This window comes from Panicum virgatum, chromosome 3K (genome assembly GCF_016808335.1).
Source record: "Panicum virgatum strain AP13 chromosome 3K, P.virgatum_v5, whole genome shotgun sequence".
Taxonomy (NCBI): domain Eukaryota; kingdom Viridiplantae; phylum Streptophyta; class Magnoliopsida; order Poales; family Poaceae; genus Panicum; species Panicum virgatum.
In genome coordinates, this window is record NC_053138.1 from 12,408,247 (window position 1) to 12,435,106 (window position 26,860).

At 44.4% G+C, this 26,860-nt stretch overlaps 1 protein-coding gene across 1 annotated transcript; it reads left to right on the top strand.

Annotated features, from left to right (window-relative positions):
• Window positions 1-20,456: 20,456 nt before the first annotated feature.
• LOC120697657 (diacylglycerol O-acyltransferase 1-1-like) lies at window positions 20,457-26,797 on the top strand. The gene is made up of 17 exons (XM_039980947.1): window positions 20,457-20,906; window positions 21,580-21,660; window positions 21,761-21,834; window positions 21,921-21,996; window positions 22,184-22,251; window positions 22,553-22,676; window positions 23,593-23,691; window positions 23,820-23,921; window positions 23,995-24,131; window positions 24,320-24,401; window positions 24,532-24,552; window positions 25,183-25,245; window positions 25,614-25,661; window positions 25,860-25,922; window positions 26,176-26,229; window positions 26,312-26,426; window positions 26,530-26,797. Exons 1-16 carry the CDS (start codon window positions 20,562-20,564, stop codon window positions 26,405-26,407), a joined length of 1,533 nt encoding a protein of 510 aa, XP_039836881.1. The 5' UTR covers window positions 20,457-20,561; the 3' UTR covers window positions 26,408-26,426; window positions 26,530-26,797.
• Window positions 26,798-26,860: the final 63 nt, after the last annotated feature.

Sequence of the window (26,860 nt, forward strand, 5' to 3'; positions counted from 1 at the left end):
GTATATACCATAGTCGGGTAAGCCTTGCTGAGTATTAGTATACTCATGGTTTGTTGTTATTCTATTTTCGGGTATTTGTTGCTAGTTGGAACTAACCAGGATTCACACCGGAGGGCTCGATGTGACATCCTCACGCCTTCGTACATAGTTATCGTTGTTTTTAAACTAAACTTCTATTTGAATTCTACTGTATGTTGAACTCTGATAATTTGTTTAAAACTCATTTTGTAAAGCTCTACTGTAAATTAAATTTGAGAATTTTTGTCTGCTTGTAATCATCTGTGCTCGTCTTCGTGCGAGACATCCAGTGTTTTTCGATCCTTAACCCGACAGACGACGGGATTACACCATTTTAAGTGCGTGGTAATTTGATTAACCATTAAGATGATAGTTAACGCACTTAAGCCGGTTTAATTTGGGCGGTTCTATTACAAAGAAGATTACCGCATGCCACGGACGAGTTCTTCAGAAAAACGGGACAATTTGGACAAATACAACAAATTCATAAATGAACTATCAGTTCGAGTCGAAGGCAGATGGGCCCCAGTGGACCACATCCCACACGACGTAGACCTTCTACGACATACTCTCGAACTCCCTCCCCGAGTCAAACAAGACAAGGAAACCTACCCAGTTTCGGTTCAAGATATTAAAAGAAACCGACTCGCACCACAACCCGATTCGGACAAGAGGACTGAATCCGACAAGGAGTCGACTTCTACAGCCACTACAAAAATGGAACTGCAATCCTCAGAGAGGCAGCGACTCTCAGAAGACGAAAAACTACCGTTCCAGCAAGGTCTCCCAGTGAAGGAAGACAACATCAATTCAAAAATTCGCGGCCACAATCGCGAAATTCCATGGCTTTCCTTTCGGACACTACGAACCAAAAAGTTGATTCCACAACACTGGAAGACTTGAACTATGATGAATTCCTCTCTGAACCGGAGATAACTGAAGTAACTAGCTATGAAATCCCACCTCCGCCAGGAATCACGGTCACTGTCCACTTGGACAGCAACCCAAAGATGGTCCTCAAGATAGAGCACCATCAACAACTTGGCGACTCGTTCGACTACTCCAACAGTGACTTACACAATGTTATCAACATTGGCCACAACGCAAAAACAATCATCATCAACAAAAGGGAAGATCATGAGGAATTCGAAGCCAACAAAAGGGAAGATCATGAGGAAGTCGAAGCCTGTAGTCCGACATCTAACTACCGGATACCTGATATCTACCGGTACAATCCGCGAAAACGACGTCGCGACAAGATAGCACCTCCTTCTCAACCAAAGCAGTCGACGATTGGTTCTACTCAACAGAAAATCTATTCAAAGTGCTTCCTGCATCCCAAAGGAAAGCACTCCAGTTTTCAATGCAGCACTCTTCTCAAAGCACTCGGAGCACCTCCAACTTCTGCCAACAAAAACAACAAAAAAGAGAGCCAACACGAGCAAATTCCTTTCCAATGAAGAACTAAGCATGCCAGTTACTCAAACGAGTCATCTATTGGGCTTACCCCCGGTCTTACACCCAATAAAGGCTAGGATGGGTTCGCCCGAGCTCTGACTCGAGTCATCTATTGGGCTTACCCCCGGTCATACACCCAATAAAGGCTAGGATGGGTTCGCCCGAGCTCTGACTCAACCCCAAAAATACTCGCACTGTCAATCGAGTCATCTATTGGATTTACCCCCGGTCTTACACCCAATAAAGGCTAGGATGGGTTCGCCCGAGCTCTGACTCAGTTCACTACTCGTGTTGACAGAAGGCAAAATACTAAAATGAGTCATCTATTGGGCTTATCCCCGGTCTTATACCCAATAAAGGCTAGGATGGGTTCGCTCGAGCTTTGACTCGAGTCATCTATTGGGCTTACCCCTGGTCCTACACCCAATAAAGCCTAGGATGGGTTCACCCGAGCTCTAACTCAGTTCACTACCTATGTTGGCAGAAGACAAATATTCAAGTCGATCCCCGATCTTACACCCAATAAAGGCTAAGATGGATCCACTCGAATCAGACTCCAATATAAAGAAATCGAGTGCTTCAAAACTGGATGAAAGAGAAGATTTCGTCACCAGAGCCATGAGCTCCCCCCTCCCAAGGAGTTACTTCTTCAGGAGTCAATACTCCATCAGTTATTTCGAATACCAACCTTTCCTTGTTAAGTTAAGGTCAAAGGCACGGCAAATCAGGTAGCTGGGGCTAGGGGACATGAGCTTCACGGTCCAAGAGCCAAGTTCTCTACCATCTTTAGGAGTAAAACCTAGAGACATGAGCTCCCCTCCCAAGGGGTGGTTACTCCTTCGGCTACCTCGAATACCAACCTTTCTTTGTTCACTCAAAGTCAAAGGCATGGTGAATCGAGTAGTCGGGGCTAAGGGACACGAGCCTTATGGCCCTAGAGACAAGTTCTCTACACTATCGTCCATGAGACGACAACTGATCGACTACTACGGTACTCGATGGGGTAAGCTCCCTATTTTCCAAGAGGAACTTTTCGTCCATGAGGCGACAAATCATCGACTACTTCGGTACTCGGCCTTCGGATGGGACAAGCTCCCAATTTCCCAAGAGAATCTCTTCGTCCATGAGACGATAATTGATCAATTACTTCGGTACTCGATCTTCGGATGGGACAAGCTCCCTATCTTCCAAAAGAATCTCTTCGTCTATGAGACGATAATTGATCGACTACTTCGGTATTCGATCCTCGGATGGGACCAGCTCCCTATTTTCCAAGAGGATTCCATTGTCCACGAGACGACAATTGATCAACTATTTTGGTACTCGTCATTCGGATGGGACAAGCTCCCTATCTCCCAAGAGGACCTCCATGTCTATGAGACAATAACTATCGACTACTATGGTACTCAACCATCTCAAGAAGAGTTACTCATCCAGAAGATGGAAATTAAGGAAGAGACACGATCTCTAAATCCACACAAGACGGTCAATCAAGGGGAGGCCGAACCGCCTCGGAAACGGGCTAGGCCGGCTGGCCCCATTGGCCTAGGCCGGCCGGCCTACCCTCTTTCGGGCTCTCCTCGGTCTCATCTTTCGCGTGTAGACTCCTCGCATCTTATAGAGTTTATGTCCTTCACGATTGCACCCCTTTGGATGTCGTTATCTTGGAGATATCTTCGGGGAAAGGATAGGATAGGGAATCCTTCCTTAAATCTTCATTTGCTTTGCTTAATCCCGAAGTATCTTGATCTCATCTTTGTGGGCTTGGTCCTTTGGGCTCTCTTGGAGGATGTATGTGCATGAATGGACTTCGAATCAACATGGGTTTTGGTCCTCCCTTTTGGCTTTGGCCTTCGTCTTTCTTCGTGTTGGCGCTCGATCACGGGCCTCGTCATTTCATGCTCCAAAATAGGCCAAAAACCTGAAAAAACGAAGTTCCTCCAAAATATATGTGCAAGTGTGAAAATGACCAATAATTAGGCCGGGGTTAGGATGGTTAGTGATTTTGATATTAAATTCATGCCATTATCAAGGATAAACAAGGGATAAAAATGGGTACTTAAGGAGCGCCAACATTCCCCCCATGCTTAAACCTTACTCGTCCTTGAGTAAGTCCAGGAGCTTTGCTTATAAAGAAATCAGTGTTGCCCCTCAATGTCCTCTCAGCACTTAGTCATACATAACAAGACATATTTCTCTCTCAAGTATTTAGCATTTAAGTTCATGTTGTGACTGACTACTTTTTCATCATGGAAGATAGACTAGTAGTTAAAGAACAAGCCACAATAACAAATAAATGCAATGCTCTAAAACTTAAGCAAAATTCAAACCTTTACCTTGTTTCATCGTGAAGAGTTTTCAAAAGAATGCATATCAAACATAAGTGAGGTTCTCTTGCAAAAGATCATGGAAACACTCATCTCATCCAGTCGCTCAAGCCTACATTATATTGTCTTCAACCTATTCTACTCATATATAAAAGTGGAAGGCTTATGTGGAGCTTGGTAGGTAAAAACAATCCTAGCAAAACATTATACTTGAAATATTGTCAAACTAAGAGAGATCTATTGGATTTACTGAGACTTGTCAAAAAGGCCATTGGAAAATAATGTTGGAGAGGAAGAAAGATGAAACACACACATTTAGATAGGTGGACATGTGCAAGTGGCAAATGGATGATCCCGAGACACAAATGAAGTTCTCGTTATCGGATTGCACATGGTTGGAAGATTTGAGTATGGAATAATTCTTCAAAGTAACTTGGAAAATTAATGAAGCCAAAAAGAGCTAAGGAGCATTTTATTCTTCTCTTTTTTTCTTTCATTTTTCTTTTCTTTTCTCCTTTTTTTTCTATTTTTCTCTTTCTTTCTTTTTTTCTTTCTTTTTGCTCCTTAGAACTTTTGACAACATAGAATACTTACCCAGCCATCCCCCCATGCTTGAACGAATTCACCTTCTTCTTCGTAGAACCTCTTGAATCTTCGGGGAGCCTTGTCTCCCAAAACTTTTCTTTATATGGTGCCCTTGGTTCTTTTGATTCCGTCGAAATGATAATCCACACTCAAATTGGGTTGTGGTCAAGGAGGTAATCACAAAAAGATATTTTTGGTTTAGGGTGGATATCCAACGAGGTTTGCAAAATTCCCGGAGTATAAACTCACAATGCATGGATAAATAGGCTAGCAGAAAGAAGGTTACACACACAAAAACGGAATGACCAGCTTCTTAGTCTCATACCAAAGAAATCAACCTTAATCCAACTCATCAAAATATAAGTTTGCAATCTAAAGGTTTCATCATGAAAGAATATGTATGTATAGGCTTTGGTAGGTAGAACTTTGCAAGAGATTCACAAATGTAGATAGCATAGGAATTAAGTTTTCAAATTAAATAACACAAGGTGTAAGGTCATCGGTAGACTTAAATCAAAGAGCAACATAGAATATGTGGGTCTAGAATTTAGTCATTTAACCTCCACAAATAAAAGAGCCGGTATTTAATCATTTTAATTCCATTTAATTGAGAGCAAATGGTCAAGTCATATACAACATAGCGTAGGTAAAACAAAGCAGCAACTTTCATCATTTTTCCATAAGCATAAGGCATTGCCAAAATGTATCAATGTGGTGAGCACAAAGTGATGGTGGTTATCATTCATTGAAAACAAAAACAAATCTAGGTGGTACTCCTAGTAGCCATGTTATTATAGGGAGAGATATACAAAGGTTGCATCTATGGTTGAATGCATATATGTACAAGCATTTAGAAAAAGAGAGAGTTGAGGAAGAATTACCGTCCTTCTCGATGTTCGTAATGAAGTGTAGCACAGCCTCCCCCATACTTAAGCATTGTGCTAAGCATGGAAGAAGAATCTTGAGAATCTTGTGGCAACCATGATTATCTTACTCCATGAGATCTTTCTTACTTGTCCACGAAATCCTCCCCCATGCTTAGCATGATGCTAGGAGTGGAAGGAGAAGATGGACCATCTTGCAATTCTTGAAGTCCTCCCCTCATGTGTGTGAATATCATCTTCAATGTATCTTCACCTTTGTTGCCTCAATTTTCCTTCAACTTCTTCTTGTACAAAGTCATGGTCCCAATCATTGCTTCACGTCGTCGTCGCCTCCTTCAATTCCTCGCTGTCCCTTTGCTGCCTCATCTTCATGAATTTTTCTTTCAATTTCCAGAACAGAACGTGTACTGAAACATTGCTCCATTGCGAAGTGCACGAATTTTCCTTTCCAACGAGTCCTCATTCGCCGAAAATTGATTCCGAACAAGAGAGTTATGTCCATTTCGTCCCAGCGCTGCAATCTGTCCCGAATTTCAGAACGTGCAACGTCCAATGTTTTTGCCATATCTCCTTGTATGGATCATCAAATTCATTGATCTTGGATGCGTCGGAATGGGAATTTGATGGAGCTTCTGAATATCGACTTTTTGCTTCTTGTGCAGCTCTGAACATGTTCTCAAATTGATGAAAACAGCTGCGTCCTTCTCGGGTTTCGACGATGTTGACGATCTTGATTGAAATTCTTTTGGTTTTGAACTCATGGGAGCGCTTCTTCATGCCTGCAAAATATTTTAAACACACACTACCCCGGGGTGACATTCGAGAGTAGAAACAAATGCCAATAAACCTATCATTCCTAAGATCTCAATTGGTGGCATGGTTAGCTTAGCGGAAAAAAATAAAAGCCTAGTGAGTGTACGTGTGTGCTAGTGTAAATGCAAATGAGAGGAAGGTATATAAACATAGACAATGTTTACACCAAATTCTAAATACCATGTTTACAACTAGGTTGCCGAACTTCTCCATAGCCACAAAGACTTATTTAACCAAGGCCAAAACACCATGTCTATCCCAAGATCAATAGGCCTTCATAGCACAAGAAAAAATAGAGCGCATTGCAAAGCTTATAAACCAACCAAATGCAACCTCATAGTTTGGTAACTAAATGATGATGGTCTTCAATCATGTCTAAACACCATGTTTACACAAGATTGCAAAAAGGAAAATGCTCACGTTAAGCATTAACATGGATATGAAAGCTTTCATCAATAAAGTTCTACCGAAGGATCAAGCTAACAAAATGAGGGCATGAACAATGGAATGGATGCAAAGTGCAAATGCAAAGTTAGCAAAAACAAATGTTAGCAAGGTTGAAAGGACCTTTCGATGTTGTTCCGCAACTAGCTTATTCAAAAACAATTGCTAAGAGTGAAAAAAAAGCCTTCGCGACACTTCATAAGAAGTGAGGCTTTTGTCAAAGAAAATGTTATTTATCGAAAAGGACCAAGCAACCGAGCTAACAAGGTTTTAGAAGTAGGTTTATGGGTTTCCTATATTTTTTTGGTTTAAAACAAAAATTTTGAAGACAGAGTGTTGGGTATAGAAATTCTATCTAAGGTGGGTTTTAAAAAAAACTAGAGAGAAACAAAAGTTAGATTTTTTTGAATGAAAAACATAACCTATGGTTTTAGGATTGCTCTATGAGTGGTTTTCCTAAGGGTTTTAGGATCTCAAAAGCGAGGCTAGTCAATGTTTTTAGAAAAAGTTTTTTTTAAATGCAATGTGCAATGTCATGCAAGGGTGAGACGAACAACATGGTATGCAATGCAATACGGGGTGGGTGAACAAAATGATATGACATGATGAGGTGGTCTAAAACAAAACAAAAGTTAGCCTAAGTTAACTAGCCACAAGTTTAGAATCAAAGGGTGGTGCAACACTTCATATTTCCCTCTAAAGGGACACAAATAAAAAAAACTCTAAACACTAATAGGCACACAAAAAGGTCTACAAGTTTCCCAAGATCAAATAACAAAGTGCTCCCTCAATAACATTTAGAATGAACAACATGAAGTTGTGGTTTTTGTTAGAGCAATGGTACAATGCTACTTGATATTCCGATTAAAGAGTGCAATGTAGACGGTCATATTAATATATATAAAATAAAAGATCGGGTTGTCTCCCACAAAGCGCTTCATTTAAAGTCATAGAGCTCGACTTTCTTACCTTCAAATTGATACGAAGCCATGGTCCTTCATGCAAGATGTGAAGGTGTTCCATGCAGCTCTTATTCCACTTCCCATGTTGGACATGATCAATCACACTTAATGGAAAACTTGCCCAATCGTCTCTCACATCATCGTCACCTCCTTCTTTGTTGTCCTTCGTCGCTACCTTTCTTTTTACAGATTTTCCTCTCTGTCCAGATTGGGAGTTGCACCAACCAATTGATCCAATGCAAGATGCATGAAATCTTCTTTCCAATAAGTCTTCATTTGCCCAAAATGCATTCCAATTGAGGGAGTTATGCCCCCTTTTTTCCCCGTCACTGCAATCTGCCCTGTGCTGATTTTAGCACGTGCATCTCCGATGTTTGAGACATAGCTCCTCCCGTGGGTCTTCAATTGTATCGATCATGGATGCATTGAGGACTTGATGGAGATCCTTAATATTCAACTTTCTTGCATTCTAAATCTCTGGACTTGTGCACAAAATTGATGAGGCTTAGCGACGTCCGTTCTTGAAACTTGAAGATGTTGATGATGATGTTCAAAATTTTGGGCACAGTTTTCCTCCTCATCATTTGAGTTTCATGTCCTGCATGGTTAGTGAAATTCGGGGCTTCTCCCGACATGTGCTCTTTTAGGGTCATGAGCTTGACCAAGCGCAAAGCAAGATCGAGACTTGTAATTATTTGTAAACATATGCAACATAATTACATTCTCAATTAAATTTCATCAACAAGGCATGGTGTAATTAAATGCAGCATGTGTTTCTTGCATAGCACGGAGCTCATTATTAGGTAGAGGTTCTTTAAGCATGAAATCAACATTCTCAAGAAACTCTAGCCTATCATCATGAAAAGAACAAGGCATAGAATTTAAACTTTCATTCCGACTATCGGTTCGAGCATGAGATTTTTAAAGATTATCAACAAAACCAATAGAAGCTTGAGAATTCAATGTATACCTTAGCCTCAGAGCTTTTTCATACTCATTGAAGTCGTAGTGCTTTGTGCGAGATGTCATCTTGATGCATTCTTCGTGGTCCGTCGTGGTTTGCTTCTCACATCTCTATATGTTGAATGTTGCGCTCTTGTAATCCGTCGTGGTTTGTTTGCAACATCTTCGTTTGTCGAAGGTCGACCGCTTGTGCCTTCATTTGCCAATTTCATTGGGGTTCTTCCTCTGCTCCAAGCCTCTGAATTTTATCATGTACGCTTGATGAAAGCATCGCCCAAGCTCCTCTTCATTGTTGTCATCGTCATCTTCTCTATCTTGTTCTCATCTCGTTGCTCCTGCCTCTTCTTCGTGGAATCTCTCATGTATACTCAGCAGAACATATACAAAAATATAGATCTATTGAAATGTTTATGAAATTACCTTTCCAACGAGTGGTCATTCATCTTAAACCGAGTCCAAACGAGGGAGTTATGCCCGTTTCACTTTTGGCGCTGCGTGCTGTCCAAAATTTTTCATAGTGCACACCCTTCAATGTTTTGGCCATAACCGCTTGTAGGAATCTCCGATTGACTTGGTTCTTGATTCGTTGGAACGGGAACTTCATGGAGCTTTTGAATATCCAAAAATATGCTGCTATTTGCTTCTGAGGTTGAGCTGGACATTGATGAGAACAATATCTTCTTGTGAATTCATCCGAAGATGTCAATGATCTCGATCATGTGGTCTTTGGAATGTAGTGTTGTGCGTCCCTAGACTTCAAGGTCATCACCATTGATTACCAGCAAATATCACGGCTTCAATGATGTGTCTTCTCCATTGTTCTTGCTCTACCCAAGGTGTCGGGATTGGAAGATGCTCCTGTGCTTCGTGTTGATGATCCGAACGGTTTCCTTAATTGATAGCATCACTCGATTAGAAGTATATCGAGCATCCCACTAGAGAAGATAGGTGGTGTTGTGGTTCTTCTAATCTTGTTGCCTCCAGCTTTGGTCAACTTCAAATCATCATCTTTTGCTTACACAGCCTTCCAATCATCCTTTGACATCGTCATCACCTTCTTCGTCGGTTGCTACTGCCTCTGTCCTCATTGAATTCCTCTTCATCTAGTGCAAAACATGTACCAAACTTCTGCTCCATTGCAAGGTGCATCAAATTATCTTTCCAACAAGTGGTCATTCGCCCCAATTGGACTCCGGATAAAGAAGATATGCTTGTTTTTTTACGGCGCTGCAATCTGTCCAGAGAGATTTCAGAACGCGCAGCGTTGAAAGATTTTACCATAACTCTTCACACCGATCTCCAAAGTTGACGGTTCTTGATCCGTTGGAAAGAAGACTTGATGGAGCTTCAAAATAATCTATTATTTGCTCATGGTACTTCTCTGATCTTGGACGAAAAACTTATCACAATAGTAACACTTCATAGATGATGATGATCGCACAATTTTCTTCGCGAGCATGGTTCATACCTATTGCTCGAACAAACAATTCTTCCCAAAAACATTAGTCTTTAAAATTAATTGACACGACAGCGTACCTTATTTATCATATTTTGCTTTGGGAAGTGGGGACTTGATAGCGGATGCTGGGCCACTAACAAAAGTTAGCACCTACCACTAAAGAGCGAATTTTGATGTTGTTGCCGTCATGTCGATGTGGACGTTGTCGATGTTCCATGTCGAGGCTCATCGATCATCTTGTTGCCAATTGTTGAAATTTGTTGAAGTGGATTATGGACTTCTCGAAGTCCAAGTTTGGTGTCTAGCTTTTTCCACTTGCTTTCAAGGACACAAACAAGAAAACAAGGGTATATGCAATAAAAAAATTAGGGTTAGTCCAAAAAACTAGATAGATCGCCCTAGGGTTCGAGTTGCCGATCCCCGGCAACGACGCCAGAAAAGCTTGTTGACGCTCCTTAGCGCCCCAATTTATATACCGCAAGCGCACGGGATCATGTAGCTTTTCCCTTAGAGTATTCCCCCAAGTTTTATCAATCCGTGGATCGACAAAGAACTACCCAAGGTTTTCCATCCAATCTAACGGATCTATCCTAACATGAAGCATGAATTGCACATATAGAGTAATCTTTAATAGATATGAGTGTTGTGTAAAGGTTGATCTCATCCATGAATATAGGCGTAACCATAGCAAAACCAAAGACATGACTAGGCCTATTGTCATCTAGTTGTAGTTCAAGCTAATGAGCAAATAAATCATGCATATCAATCAATGGCATCTTTAAACCCAAAATCTCCAGTCCGATCCTTCGATACCCCATCTACTTAGGCCACGCCCTGTCACGACGCCCCCTTTGGACGAAAGCACCCTGAAGCAAGTCGAACCCCCTTTGGTAGTTCCGCCATGAACCTCTAGCCACCATGACTACAAGATCATGCTAAGCGATCTATCTCGATAATAGATCTAGGATGAAGCAAACCCAAAGAAAAGAACGAAATTGAAAGAGAGAACATGGTCGCTAAAAGATTCGGAAGGCATGATTATCATTACTCACATAATAGATTCGTTTGGATCGTCACCACCGAGTACATACCATTGACGACTCCAACTAGCTCATGAACTCCACCATGGCACAACCATGCAGGGAGGCCATGGCGGCTAGGGGCGGCCTAAGCCATCTCCTAGACAACTTCGAAGACTTGCGGCGACCGTCGTCTCCCTCCGGTCTTGACCCTAGGTTTTCATCGAGTTCTGGGTGGATGGATGCCGCGAGTTGAATAAGGTGCGAGCTATTTATAAGCCGAGGAAGCCACCGGTCGAAGGGGAGGCCGAACCACCTCGGAAACGGGCTAGGCCGGCCGGCCCCATGGGCCTAGGCCGGCCGGCCTACCCTCTTTCGGGCTCGCCTCGGTCTCATCTTTCGCGTGTAGACTCCTCGCATCTTCTAGAGTTTATGTCCTTCATGATTGCACCCCTTTGGATGTCGTTATCTTGGAGATATCTTCGGGGAAAGGATAGGATAGGGAATCTGTAAGGATCACCGGGGTGTCCGACCCTAGAGGGGGAGGGGGTGAATAGGGTCGCTAATCACTTTTTAGCTTAGGGCTCAAACTACTAGCATAAGTTAAACCTAACACATCCTACACATGCTAGTTATGACTAAGGTTTATCTATGCTACTCTCTACTTACCCCTAAAAGACTTGCAACCTATAGCCAATCCTAATCAAACTAACTAGGAAAGTAAAGATACACAAGATAGAGTAAATGCGGAAACGTAATACGGTAAGTAAAGAGGTAAGGGAGAGGATATGCAAACTCTCGTGAAGACACCAAGACACACGATTTAACGTGGTTCGGTTAGGACACCAAGTCCCTCCCTACATCCACGGCCACTTGTCCAACACGAACAAGTGTGATGTCGAGTCTCTTCGCTTGATCACCGTCTTGCGTTCGCCACCAAGGCTCCGGGCAAGCAAAGGCTAAGTGACTCCAAGTCACTAAGACAAGGACACTGCCACCGTCTCTCTCGAAGCGTCACCACGGCACCGTCTTCACTATTGGAGCTTCTCACCAAGAGGGGTCTCCTTCCCCGCACAAGGTGTCGTTGCCGCTCCACACCAAGTCGGAGGGTCACACGACGAGTACACAAGTTGCTTGCCGCAGCAAGACTTTCTCTCAAGCTAGTTCTCTCAAGAACTAAGCCTAAACAAGCACTAAGCACTCTCACAAGTGTGCTTAAGCCTATATGATGTACAATGAAGCTCTAAGATGGTTGGAGATGATCTTTGACTCTTGTATTCTTGTATGGTCTCCAGCAACCCAAATGAGCCGTGGGGTGGTATAGATATAGCCAACACATCCCAAACTAGCCGTTGGAAAAAGGCTGACAAAAACCCTTAACGTCGGTTGATCCGACGCTCAACTTTTTGTCATCACCGGTTTAACCGGTGAGTGCATTTTCCAACTAGCCGTTATACTTTAACGGCTACCTCAATCGACCGATGTAATCAACCGGTGAATGTAATATAAACGTCGGTTCAACCGGTGAGTGTAACTTCTTCACGTTCCATGAAAAATCACATCTCTGGACAACTGAACCGATGAGATTGACCGATGCATCATCGGTTCAACCGGTGTATGTATTTTCCTCGGTCTTCATCTGCCAATGCAACGACGTATATAACTTCCGTAGCGTCGGTTAATCCGGTGTAAAACCCTAGCCCGCAGACCTTCTCTGTGATTGCACCGGTGAGTTCATTTTGCCCTACGCGGAACCCCCGTAGGGGCGGCCCTTCGGGCCTAGCTACGCCTATCTTCTATTTGTCATCATTTGAACCTAAAAGCCTGAGAATGGTCATCTTAACCATCACATTAGTCCAAGTGGTGTGTGTGTCATCAATCGCCAAAACATTATATTGAAATATGGCATGAGAGGCCATTTTTGCTACAGAATCCTTTCTTAAATCTTCATTTGCTTTGCTTATGCCCGAAGTATCTTGATCTCATCTTTACGGGCTTTGTCCTTTGGGCTCTCTTGGAGGATGGATGTGCATGAATGAGCTTCGAATCAACATGGGTTTTGGTCCTCCCTTTTGGCTTTGGCCTTCGTCTTTCTTCGTGTTGGCGCTCGATCACGGGCCTCGTCATTTCATGCTCCAAAATAGGCCAAAAACCTGCAAAAATGAAGTTTCTCCAAAATATATGTGCAAGTGTGAAAATGACCAATAATTAGGCCGGGGTTAGGATGGTTAGTGATTTTGATATTAAATTCATGCCATTATCAAGGATAAACAAGGGATAAAATGGGTACTTAAGGAGCGCCAACATTCCTACTACAGAAAACTTGGTGAATTCCCGCACAACAGCCTGGAACTTCTTCATGTTTCCAGCCGTCAACTACGGATCATCCTCAAGCTCTTCACCATGATTGCAATCGAAGTGGGGAAGGGGGACGCCGCAATCTCCTCCAGGAGGCTATCACTCAACTCCTCCTCAACTTCTGGTGAAACACCTGCTGCCTTATCCTCTTGAAGCAGCCGAGCAAATGGAAGAACCTTCGAACCATTATAAGGAGGAATGATGGGCTCACCAACAGGGACCCCCTCCGAAGGCTGCGATCCGCCCCACCAGCCCTCTTCGAAGACTCCGCCACATCAGAAGGAGCAGCAGCAGGAGGAGCCCTCTCCTCAACCACTCGCCTATGCTTAGGCACAGGACCCGGGCTGAAATCAGAGGCAAAGATGTCAGACAGCAAAAACTCAGAGTGAGACTAAAACCAGCCGACTGGTTACCTGACATCGTCGCTAGCCCTTCTCTTCTGCACAGTTGTCCACGGCTTCTTGGGACAACTAATGCCGGCTTCAGGTCACGGACTCCCCTCACGAATCAAAAGTTCGACCCCTCCCATCTTACCCTTAATCAAGTCTGCAAGGGTAGCATGATCATCGGAGTCAGAACTCGACAGAGTCTCCGAAACAGTTGGATCCAAATCCGGCCAATAATCATGAGGCTGCAAATGAGCGCTAGGCATCATATTGCTCGGCCGATGAACCTCTGGCAATGGAGGATCACTCCGATAGACCAACAAATCATCCTACAAACGACCGAGAGTCAACCAAAGCGCAAAAGGACAGCTCAGAAAAGCACTCGATGACAGAGAACCATACCTGTTTCGGAAGATTACTTGCACGAAATAAATCCGAAGCTTAGGCAGGGAAGTAACACCCTCAAAAAGGTTATAAAGAAGCACCATAGGCTCATCCCGACCAGTCTTCTCCGACGAAAATTGAGAGGGATCATGCAATCCCGTATACTCGAACCCAGGGTGGATACGGCTCTGCAAGGGCTGGATTTGTCTCCTAAGCCAAGACGACACAAATGTAGCCCCAGTCACCCCCTCCCTTCGCCTCTTAGCAATCCGCTTGAGAAGCTCTCCCACCTGACCAGCATTACCAGCAGGCACACACCACTCGTGACGCTGTTTCGGAGGTCCAGGAGTCCCCTCCGGAAGAGCAGGAGCATGGTTATCGATATAAAACCACTCCGCTTTCCAATCCCCAATCTGACGATGCAAAAAATACGGGATTATACTTCTCTGCCATGCCAGGGCGAAACTGGAGATCAGCACCCCCCACCCTTGCAATATTTCTAAGATTGGGATACAGATTCAAGGAAAATAGACTTTTGAAAAGATCAAAATAGGGATGAATCCCAAGAAATGCCTCAAATAGCTGGACAAAAATAGCTATATGCAGGATTGAATCAGGGGTTAAGTGATGAAGCTGAATACCCCAGAAGAAAAGAAGACCCCGCAAAAAGTCGCAAGCGGGAATGGCAAGGCCACGCTCAACAAAGGTTTTGAAAAGAACAATTTTAGAAGTTTATTCAAACGGCCTCCCATGACCCTCGGTCGACTGCCACTGAATCAAAGTTCCGGATTGCAAAAGATGGCGACTAACAAGAGATGAGATCGCAGCTTCCGACAACTTACTCTTCTTCCACCCATCAGCCATCGTCGCCTCCCTCTCGGACACTCGGTGCTTGGACTTCTTCGGCGCCATCCGGAAGGTCACGAGCCTCTTCTCACGCATATGCTAGGGGGCTGAGAAATCAAAGGAAGATAGAAGACGAAGCCTAACACAGAAGGCTAAGGAAATGGCCGGAGGCAAGAAAACAAGAAAACACAGATCAGATCTCCGCTGTTAAATAAACAGGACAATGACATTTCTAGGAATACCAGGAAAACTAAAGGTCACAAAGAACACCTCGGTTTGGGAACCTTAACCCTAAATCGAGGAATTTCAAGTCAAGGCTCGGGGGCTGCAAGATAGGTGTCATAAATGGCCAACTTTTTTCAAAAAACGGACCTAAAGACAGAAATGACCCTCAGCCTGATCCATCGGTTCAACCTAAGGCTCGGCGGCTACTCCATATGGAGCGCGAGTACATCGCGCACTATATCAGAAGAAGAAATTCGGGGCTAGAACACCCCATAGCCTCGATACAGCTAGGGAAGTACTCGAAAGACTACTTGAGGCACTCAAAGGACTCCAAGCCTGAGCAATGGATTCCAGAAGCACTCGAAGGCACTCGATGGACATCTTCAGAAGCACTCAACGCCTGCAGGATTCGACTACGAAGAGCTCGGGGGGCTTGTCAGACCCGGGGCCACAGGACTGCTCACGGGCGTGGAATATTCTAGAGTAGGGAGTACTGCATGGGTACGCCCTACCTCTACTGTAACTACTCGTACAGCAGTAGAACTAGTCTAAGTACAAAGAAACTACCCGACCTACTCGAAGTAGGACTCTAAACGTACTCGGTTAGGACTTTCCATGTAACACTGTTCCCCCAGACTATATAAGGGCGAACAGGGACCCCTCCAAAACATCGAACAATACCAGAGGGAATACAAACCACCACACAGGACGTAGGGTATTATGCTCCGGCTGTCCGAACTTGTCTAAATCTTTGTGTTCCTTGCACCATCGCGTTCTGATCTCGGCGAGTCCCTACTCATAACCACTCTTCTCGGGATACCCCTTGAAGAATCCGATGGTAAAACACCGACACACAGTGACATGTACCTTGAGCGGTGGGTGAGTTGTTCTCCAAGAGAGAGAAGTAATTTTTTATGTACTGCAGGCCCATAAGAGAGTGCGGATGACAGAGAAGGGAGAGTCAAAATCGCACCCATCATCTTTGGCAGGTTTTTATACCACGTACCAAACCCACCACCGGAGAAGGCCTTAGTTGACGCTCCAAGAAGCTGCACCAAATATCCGATCCCCTCTGCTAGTAGGTCCTGCTTGAAGACCGGCGTCCATGCAAGCATGCATACCCAGATGAACCCTCCTCAGCAACATAATAAAGTCGTGTCTTATTAGCCATGCAGAAATGCTTTCCTATATAGTGCATCCTATCTATACTCCTACGCTGTTTATTGGACGAGGGAGTAGGGACAAACGGTGCAGGGATTCAAAGCCTCCGGTTGCATCGCACGCCCCTTGGGGAGCTTTGCGGGGATTACAAATTCGGATTTGTTCTTCTGAATATTTTAAATTTGAGAAATTTTATAATGGTTGAAAAAAATAGGAGTCAATAAAATCCTACGATGGTGAAAGTAGAAAGTACCCAGAAGTACCTAGAGTAAAGTATCTGGTATTTCCAAAATGTGGAACCAAATATAAAAAAATAGTGAGATCAAGTACTGATTTAATTTAATTTCCATAGACCAACGGTTAGAAAAAAATTAAGGAAATAAGTACATGAAAGTACCCTTTGATACTTCACAATCATTGTAAAAGAGCTTTTTAAATTTTGAATGTTCACATCACATTCTTCTTTTTTCCTGCTCTATACTCTTTCTAAGCAATTCCAAAAGCTTCTCTATCTTGATGTGTTAGCAAAAAAAAATTAGAAAAAGCTCTAAAGTAAGCATCCAACAGCCTAGCCAAAGTGCTATGTTCGCTATTCGGTTAGCCAAATTGCTTCCATCGTTCGGCAGATTTGCCGACGCCCCCCGCTTCACTATCTCGCCCTCCCACCCTCGATTCCCGCCGGTCCCACAGTGTCGCCCCGCCCAGCGCCGCACGCCGCTGCGCTCGCTGCTACCCCGAGCTCGCCGGCCGCCTGCTCCATCCGCCTCGCTTTGCCTTGCCTGTTCGCGTCGCGGCATCGCTCGCCGCTCTGCTCTACCATCGGCCCCAGCCGCTGCTGCGCCCCTACCTCGCCACGGCGCTGCGACCTCCCCACGCTCGCGCCGTCAGCGGAACGCTGCCCCGACCACCACGAGCCCACCACCTACCTCGCCGCTCCATGGAGCTCCACGAGCTGCCGCCGCCCTGGGTCGCCTGTCGGGCCCGCGAGCCACCGCTGGCTGCGCTCCGGCTTGGCGCTACCGTGCCCCGGCACCCCATGGCCATCGTCGTCCGCCGTCCCGAGCTGACCGGCCAAGCCACAAACATGGGGTTTTTACATTTTTACCACAGGGCACTCGCTCGTTTAGCATTCTTAAAAAAGCTCCTACATATTTAGCACTACTGTAGCTGCAGCTCTTACACTTTTACCACTTTAGCTAATGTGGCACACCACGACGATCTGACACGGTGGCGCTGAGTCAGCAAGCTCATAGGAAATATCCTTGCTGCCCCCTGATCTCCTCCTCTCTTCTCTCTCTGCGACAGCTGGGTCCCGCAGCTCCTTTCACTACTAGGTAGGCCCCATTCGTCAGCTTCATCTTCCACATCTGGAAGGGACACACGAGCCGCGGCCTGGTGCGCACGGACGACAACATCCCTGGCCGGAGCGCGTGAGCTCGTCGCCCCCGCCGTGCCAAGCATCCCGTGCATTGCGCCAGACGTCTTCTCCGACACGCCAGCCCCGGGGCCCCTGCTCCTCGCCGCAGCCGCCGTCTCGGCCACCATGATGGGGAGCGGGGGCGCGATGCGGACGCCGGCCAGCGCCGCGACGGCGAGCAGCTGCGTGGCGGACAGCACGAGCGCGGCAGAGGCAAAAACGAGGGGCATCAGACTCGAGCTCGAGATCCGCCTCCTCGGCCATCTCCTTGGGAAGCAGCCGCCGTTGGATCTCGTCGCGGCCGTGGGCATGGTGGTGGTGGTGCTTGTGGTTTGCGCCGCCGCCGCAGCTGCGCCCGATCCCGTGGTCGTGGTCGTGCGGAGGCTCGCCGTGGTTGTGGAAGGGGCAGGAGGAGTTCGAGGGGCCGGCGGCGGGGCGGGCTGCTAGGAGCAGCAGGAGGGCGCGCGAGGCTGCGGCGGCGCATTGCAGGGGCTCGCAGAGGTGCTCGAGGAGGCCCGCGGTCGGGACGGCCTCGCCGGCGAGCTCGCGGGGGTGCCGCACAGGAGGGGCGGCGCAGGAGGTGCGGCGCCCGCGAGGAGCTCAAGGCCGGCGTCGGGGAGAGAGCAGGCCCTTGGGCGGCGCATCCAGGTCGGCCGCGGCCGTGGCTAGGCGCCGCGGGGAGCAGAGCCATCGTCATGTTCGTGGGAACGGCGTCGGGGTGGAAGACGAAGCTGAAGAGTGGGGGCCATCTGTCAGTGAGAGAAGCTGTGGGACCCAGCTGTCGGAGAGGGACAAGAGAGGAGGAGATCAGGGGCAGCGAGGACATTTCGCATGAGCTTGCTGACTCAGCGCCACCGTGTCAGGTCGTCGTGGCGTGCCACATCAGCCAAAATGGTAAAAATATAAGAGCTGCAGCTACAGGAGTACTAAATATGTAGGAGCTCTTTTAAGAGTGCTAAATGAGCGAGTGCCCTTCCTTATGATGGTAAAAATGTAAAAAAAAACCCCACAAACACCCACGAGCTCCCTGTGCTCACGGAGCTATGGTGCCAGGGACCCCTACGGAGAAGAAACAGAATGAGGGTCCTTTTTGAAAAGGGATAGACTCAAGTGAATAGTGTCTAGTGGGTTGCAGGTTCGTTTAGCAAGAATCCAGGGGTCTTTGTGGAAAACTATATTTATTTAGCCCATTTTATTTTGGCTAATTTGTTGGAGAGAAGTATAATATAGAGATGAGATTTTAGCTAAATGGTTAGCTAAAATGGAATTTGACTAAGCACTGCGTTCGGCAGGTTGGAGCTGGAGTGGTGTGAGAGAAAAACACTGTTACTTGACTGGTGGCTGGAGGCTAGTGCTGGAGCGATGTGTGAGAGAAATACTGTAGAGCTGGAGGCTGGTGCACCAGCCGAACACGGTGAATGTAATTTGAGGAGGTTCACTACCGGATTCAGCCGCTTTGGCAAGTGCCGGTTACACTCGGCAAAGGCCAGTTTGCACTCGGCAAACTCTTCACCACTCGGCAAAGCTTCCCACGGCACAGTGGTCTTTGCCGAGTGTCGGATTTCGGGCACTCGGCAAAGACTTTGCCGAGAGCCTTGGCACTCGGCATAGGAGCCACGTGACGCGCCCCTGGGTGGCATCTTTGCCGAGTGTCTTGTAAACTTCTTCGGAGATCCTCCAGCTTGTAAGCGGCGTACCTTGTCACGTGTCCTAAATGCTTTCATTTTTTTCCACTCCATCCTAGCATGAAACCAAGAGATTTGCACAACTACCATAATTTTCAGACATTGTATGCTATTTTTGATTTTTTTTCCGAACGTCCGTGCACACGCTTGTGATCAAGTTTCCTGATAAAGATGCTTCAACTTTTAAGTTCTTTCGCGCATACGGCATCAGTTTTGATTCAAATACATAAATATCAAATTTCCATCCATTGATTTCGAATTTTCGACCCACTTCTAATTTTAAATTAACTTCGACCGATTATTCCCCGCAAACAAAAAAAATTAACAGAAAATAGTAAACCAATCAATAAAAGTATTTTATGTTATTAGGAATTAAATTATCAAATTTAAGTAGAGACCAAAAAATTTGTTGGCTCAAAAAAAATTTAACCAATTTTGCCGAGTGACTAAGCTCCAGCACTCGGCAAAAGAAACTTTGCCAAGAGCCAGGCCAGCGCACTCGGCAAAGTTTCTTCTTTGCCGAGTGCCTGCTGGAGGCACTCGGCAACATGTCTCCTTTGCCGAGTGCTAGAAGGGGGCACTCGACAAAGACTTAACGCCGTCAACCCCCCTGACGGGCGGCGCACGGCGGGCGCGCGTGCTGGGCACGTGCGCGGGCTTTGCCGAGTGTCGTTGGGACAACACTCGGCAAAGAAGACACTTTGCCGAGTGCCCTGCTTTGCCGATGGCCGGCACTCGGTAAAGCCCGGGCATGGCGTGTGCCAGTTTTTTGCCGAGTGCCCGTGGCCTGGCACTCGACAAACAATATCTTTGTCGAGTGCCCGTAGTCTGGCACATGTTTGTTTGCCGAGTGGCCGTAGTCTGGCACTGGGTCTTTGCCGAGACACTCGGCAAATTAGGGTTTTTCGGTAGTGTTTTTTGAGATGTTCTAACCCGTACGCCGTACGCTACCTGTGACGTCCTGAACTACTGATCCCGCCAGCCAACGATGAACGAACGACCCATCGTGTAAAACCAAGCTGTCCTCGCTGAACTACCTACGTCATAGACCGGTCACCACCCGCCACCACCGCGTCGCCTCCTCGTCTCCACCGAATCGAGAGGCCTACACGCGCACGGAGGGGAGAGAGAGAGAGAGAGACGGAGCAGGCAAGCCCTACCCCTCCAATGGGCGACTCGGACGAGGCGCCGCCGCCCGTCCACCGCCGCCCGCCGCGCCCGGCCCGCGGGAGCGGGGGCGCCGTCGAGCGCTTCGCGGCCGCGCTGCGCCGCCGGGTGCGGTCCGGCGCCTCGGTGGCCGCGCGCGCCAGCTTCGCGGCCGACTCCGGGGACGAGTCCGCCGCCAGCGAGCCCTCCTCGTCGTCCCGCCGCCGCGACACCAGCGGGGACGCTTCGTCCGCCGGCGGCGCCGCCGGGGGACTGGACTTCTCGGCTTTCACCTTCCGCGCGGCCGCGCCGGTCCACCGGAAGGCCAAGGAGAGCCCCCTCAGCTCCGACGCCATCTTCAAGCAGGTGAGCGAGAGCAGGGCCCATATTTCATTGCCGCGCGGAGCTGCTCATCGGAATTGTCAGATGCTCTGCGGGCGATTTAGCTGTCTTATCATGCTTGATTTGTTGATTTCATCAGTTACGGCTTTCAGCTGCTGCGTTGTAACCATAATTGGGGAGCTTCCATGTCCATGTGCAGTAAAGGTGTCGCCTTTGTGGCGGAAATCTGGGACGGGAAAGTAAACATTTCGTCATGCTGATGCGTGCGAGAAGCACGAATCATACATCGCGCTATTACCCGTTTGAAGATCTCAACAGTTCATTTTGTTGTATACTTCATTTGACGACGTAGTTAACTAGTGGCATGGTGCGTCTTGTGTAGTTTGGGAAAAGAAACTTTATTAGTTGGGTACTGGTGGTTGGGCGTTGTGGGTTCAAATCACGTGACCTCCTTTAGAAACATCCAATGCAGCCCACCATTTGAGCCAAAGATGCAGTACAAGTGTGTGCTTCAGCTCACATGCTGAGGCCACAATAATGTGGCTATTCTTCTCCTTTTTCCTCTAATTTCTGTTTCATTTTTTTGTATCTTTTTTGTGCTATTTATTTAGAATATCAGTTTCTGGAGGGAAATATCATCCAGCTGATCAGATGTCTGTCAACTCAACTAATACTTCTCTTTTGTTGTTTCTAACAGAGTCATGCGGGCCTTTTCAACTTATGTATCGTTGTTCTGGTTGCTGTGAACAGCAGGCTCATTATAGAGAACTTAATGAAGGTTCTTATCAGACTTTTTTCCTTGAGCAAGTAGCTATCAATCCTCCTTTCACATAGCATATTTATTTTAGCAGTCTTTTTCTGATGTTTTTTTTTTGCAGTATGGCTTATTAATAAGATCTGGCTTTTGGTTTAATGCTACATCATTGCGCGACTGGCCACTGCTAATGTGTTGGTAATAGTCAAAACTTCTCTGTCGTCCACTTCTTCAATGGTTTATTATCCCCTAAACTTATCAGCTTTTCGATCTTTTTTTTTCAGCCTTAGTCTACCTGTTTTCCCCCTTGGTGCATTTGCAGTTGAAAATCTGGCATTCAACAATATTATTACTGATGCTGTAAGCAGATACCTACTAGTTATAAACCTTACTTTTCTGATGTATGGATTTTCGTTAACAATTTATACATTTGTCCATATTGCATATGGGCTATTCATTGCATTTGATAAAAAGAGTTGTGTCTTTTGGTTATATTGCTTCTTCAAAAGTTACTGATATACCATTGATTTATCGTTCATTTTTTCAGGCTGCTGCCGGTCTTCACATCTTTCTTACAACAGCTGAAATTGTATATCCAGTGCTCGTAATTCTTATGTAAGTATATGTAATATTTGAGTATATGATTGATTATTCACTGTGCTCTGCATCAAGATATCATGATCCAATTTATCAAGAAGGCACATAGAAGCAGAAAAAAAAATGCATGTGCCACTATTCTGTATAGTTTGTATGAAGCTACCATAACCTTATTTTAAAAGTCAAATGACATTTGGGACTCTACCATAAGCCTATCTGAAAAGTCAAATCACATTCAGAACTTTTTGGAAATAGAGCTTTTAAGCAAATATGATATCATTTTGCTTTGTTTAATATCAAATTCTGTAACTTGGTTCAGGTGTGATTCTGCAGTTTTGTCCGGCTTTCTGTTGATGTTTATTGCCTGCATTGTTTGGCTGAAGCTTGTATCTTTTGCACATACGAACCATGATATAAGGAAATTGATCACAAGTGGCAAGAAGGTATGTCGTGTGTTCTACTGTTTCCTTCATTTATGCTGTATTTTCTTTAAGCTCCTACCTGTATTATGCGGATCGGTTAGTCACAACAAAGCAGACATTCACATTCCGCTTTTTTTCTTCTTATCACTTTGATTTTTTAAATACATCTGAAATACTATCCGAGGGGCTTTTGACTTGATTAAACTCTTGATTTTCTTTTGCCACAGAATCTACATATCCGTATTCCTTCTTGTGAGAGGCAAACTATTAGAGTCGTTGGGGAAGGAGATATTGGCATTTCTCCTTTTCTTTTCACTTTACTTTCTAAACACATCTGAAATACTACCCAAGAGGCTTAGAATCATTTTGACTTACCAAATATGTTTACCTACTTTAGTGGTTTTTCTGGTGCTATTTGGGTATTCTTTAGGAGTTGTGACTTGTGATATTTAATGTACCAAAGGAATCTTAACATAAAAATATTTACAGTGAACTTTGGTTCAATTCTGAGAAAATTCATGACCTGCTGCCTCTCATCCCTGGATGTTCCTTCATTTCCCCAATTAGACCTTTTACCTTGCTACTTTTAGGGGTGTTCATGGTAGTCTGGCCTTGTCTGGTTCAAGGTGCTGGGCTGATTTGGCCTGGGAATCAGAAATTGTGGACCTTCGGTTTGCCCAACTGGGTTCATAAAATGGCAATTAAAATAGACACCCATATCTGTATATGTTATGCTTAAAACTATTATTCTTAAGAATATAACATATCCTGTTATTGTTATTATACACAATAACAAATACTGATATGTTGGGCCAGGTGTTGTGGGATTTTCCAGGTCCAGCCTGGCCCTATGCATGAGCAGCTCAGTTACTACAGCTTATGTTCTTTTCATATATGTAACTGTTGTTGCTTGAGATTAACACACCCTCTCTGTTAGGTCAATAACGAACTCAGCGCAACTGACATAGACAGTTTACAAGCTCCAACTCTTGGGAGTCTAGCATACTTCATGATGGCTCCAACACTCTGTTATCAGGTAATTTTCTGTTCATCATGTATGTTGATCTAAAGCAGATATTTTGATTTTTTTATTGTCTTTGGTTGTTTCTTTTTAGCTGCAAAAGGGTCGCTGACAAGGTGAAATGCACTGCTTTTGTTTTGCAGCCAAGCTATCCTCGAACTCCTTGTATTAGAAAAGGTTGGCTAATTCGTCAAATTATTCTGTACTTGATATTTACTGGTCTTCAAGGATTCATTATTGAGCAAGTAAGAAATATCTCTTATGTTTTGTAAAATATCCTCATGTAGTTCTTAATCTTTTGATACTACAAACTTGCAGTACATAAATCCTATTGTCGTGAACTCTCAACATCCACTGAAGGGAGGACTATTGAATGCTGTGGAGACTGTTTTGAAGCTATCATTACCAAATGTATACCTGTGGCTTTGCATGTTCTATTGCGTTTTCCATCTATGGTAAATTCTATTTTTTTATTTATACATTCAAATTCAAATCACTGACCAGTCATAGAATATATCTATTAAAACACCAGTCTATAACTTTATGTACGTACTTCCCCTTAGACTTCCATGATCTGGAAGAAAATTGTCCCTTGTTAAAATATGTGTATTTGCACTTTTGAACTTTTTATACATCTGTACAGGTTGAATATATTTGCTGAGATTCTTCGCTTTGGTGACCGTGAATTCTACAAAGACTGGTGGAATGCAAAAACAATTGATGAGGTGAAATACTATTGTCTTGCAGTATTACTTTTTTTTCAAGTGTTAAAAACAAGCTAGGTGCATACTAATCTTGTGTATGATGTTTGCTGGTGCTGTTGCTGCCTGTTCTGGTGTACTTGAATGAGATCAGTATTGGAGAAAATGGAACATGGTATGACTTTCTTTTCTTTTAAGCATTAGTACTTTTAGCACGAATGCACTGTCAGACATGGTATACACTGTTGGGTAGATATAATAACCATTTTAAAGCTGCAGCATAAAAATGGCAAACCACTGTAAAATTGTCGCGAAACACCTCAACTCTCCTATTTATCTAATTTTGATCCTCAACTCTAGTACCGTTTTCCAGTTTTTTCTTGAGGTAACATGGCAGAGGTTCCTCCTCCAAGTTACTTTTTCCCCAACTGGGCCATGAGGAGAGAGTGACAGACTGACAGTTGGACCATGGGTACCCCGCCATGTCATAGCCTAGGTGGTAAAAAAATGCCAACTTAGAGGACAACTACTTTGGCTGGAGGAGTGGGGTTCAAAATTGAACAGTATTGATAGTAGAGGTACCATTTTAGACAGTATTGGAGTTGAGGGTCACAATTAGACAAGCAGAATTGAGGGGGTCGAAAATGGACTTATTTCAAAATGAGGCCTGAACTTCTCTTTTGATATGCAGAACTATTCTAAGTTTTAATTAGAATTTGATGGATTAATTCTTCTGTAATGCTTTTTGTTGAGCCATCTATTTTTTTCATTTGTTGAATTGCTAATAATGCCCACATTTTCACAGCCTGTGCATAAATGGATTGTTCGTCACATATACTTTCCTTGCATGCGGAATGGTATATCTAAGGTAAATGAGATTTGTGTGAATGTTTTGCTCAGGTTGCTTCCAGTTACATTAGATTAAACTGTAACTTAGTTACAATGTATGCCTTGTAGATCCCTGACCACTCAATGCTTGTTCATAGTTCCTTATATTTCCTAATTAACTATAAGAATATTCGGTGAAACTAAAGTTCATGTACTCATAAACCTGTAAAGATTCCAGTAGCAAAAAAGATTATTTGAATTATTTTAGCAATAAGGATATGTTGATTTTTGTATGGATCTACTGTCCTCTACTAAAAGACTGGCTGATATGTTGGAGGCGAAAGTCTAATACTTTGTGCTGTTATTATTGTTGTTGTTACAAGAGTCATTTTTGCTATTTTGTTGCAGGAAGTTGCGGTTTTTATATCGTTCTTTGTTTCTGCTGTACTCCATGAGGTAAATTTGCTTTGGCTGCAGACATTTGGTTGTGTGCTGTTCTGTTTTTTAAATTGTCCCTTTTGACATGCGTTTGTTCTGAACTTACAAGCTGTAGATTGCTTGGGTGAAGTTTGCTCTTTATACTATTCAGTATTTCATAGTCCAGCCTCTTTTGAGAAAATTATGATACAATTCCTTTATAATTGTTTACACCAGCTATGTGTTGCTGTTCCCTGCCGCATACCCAAGTTCTGGGCTTTCTTAGGAATCATGTTGCAGGTAATTGGATACAACCCAAATGCTGTCGATAATATTCAACATTGCTTTTTTTTATTAGCTCTTTCTATTCATTAGATAGTCCTCTATCAATGAAATAGGTACAATCTTGTACCTGTCCGTAACAAAAAAAGGATAGGCTCCTAGTTATGAGCATCAGAACTCAGAAGATATCTGTTTTCTAATACAACTCCATGAGTTCTCATCTAATATGTGAACATTTTCTTACAGCATGTTTTTTTTTCTCCTTTACCAGATTCCCCTTATCGTATTGACATCTTACCTCAAAAATAAATTCAGACACACGATGGTGAGCCAATGTTGTCCTGAGTTGCTACAGTTAGGATTTTTCTTCCATGTGAATCTGTTCTAACTTGTGGCATCTTCAATAGGTTGGCAATATGATCTTTTGGTTCTTTTTTTGCATCTACGGGCAGCCTATGTGCGTTCTCTTGTATTACCATGATGTGATGAACAGGATCAACTAGACAACATAAACTTCTGCAGGTCCTTTTTTGTGTTTCATTCTTCCTTCCATCATGGAATCTGAAAAGCAATAATTTGTGTTCACTCCCTAAAACTGCATCTATTTTTTACCCCTTTGCTACGGCCTTCCAGATTTTTCAAGGGAATCCAGTGTATATCATTTTATTATGTGTATGATAGCTAGCCTTATCTCGCTCTTGTATCTGTACATAAGCTTCATTCTGCTGAGGTTCTACATGTAACTGTAATGGAAATATTTTTCCTCTTTCTGCACTGGTAGTGCCACCTGCTGACCTTCTCATGATGCTAGTATAACAACATTTGGTGTCTGGCATGGATTAAAGTTAAGTATGTAATCTGAACGTAGATCTGTGATGCCATCTGGTACTCCATTTGATTTATTGTTACTATAATATCAGACATGGTCACCAAAATGACGCATCAACTAATTTCTT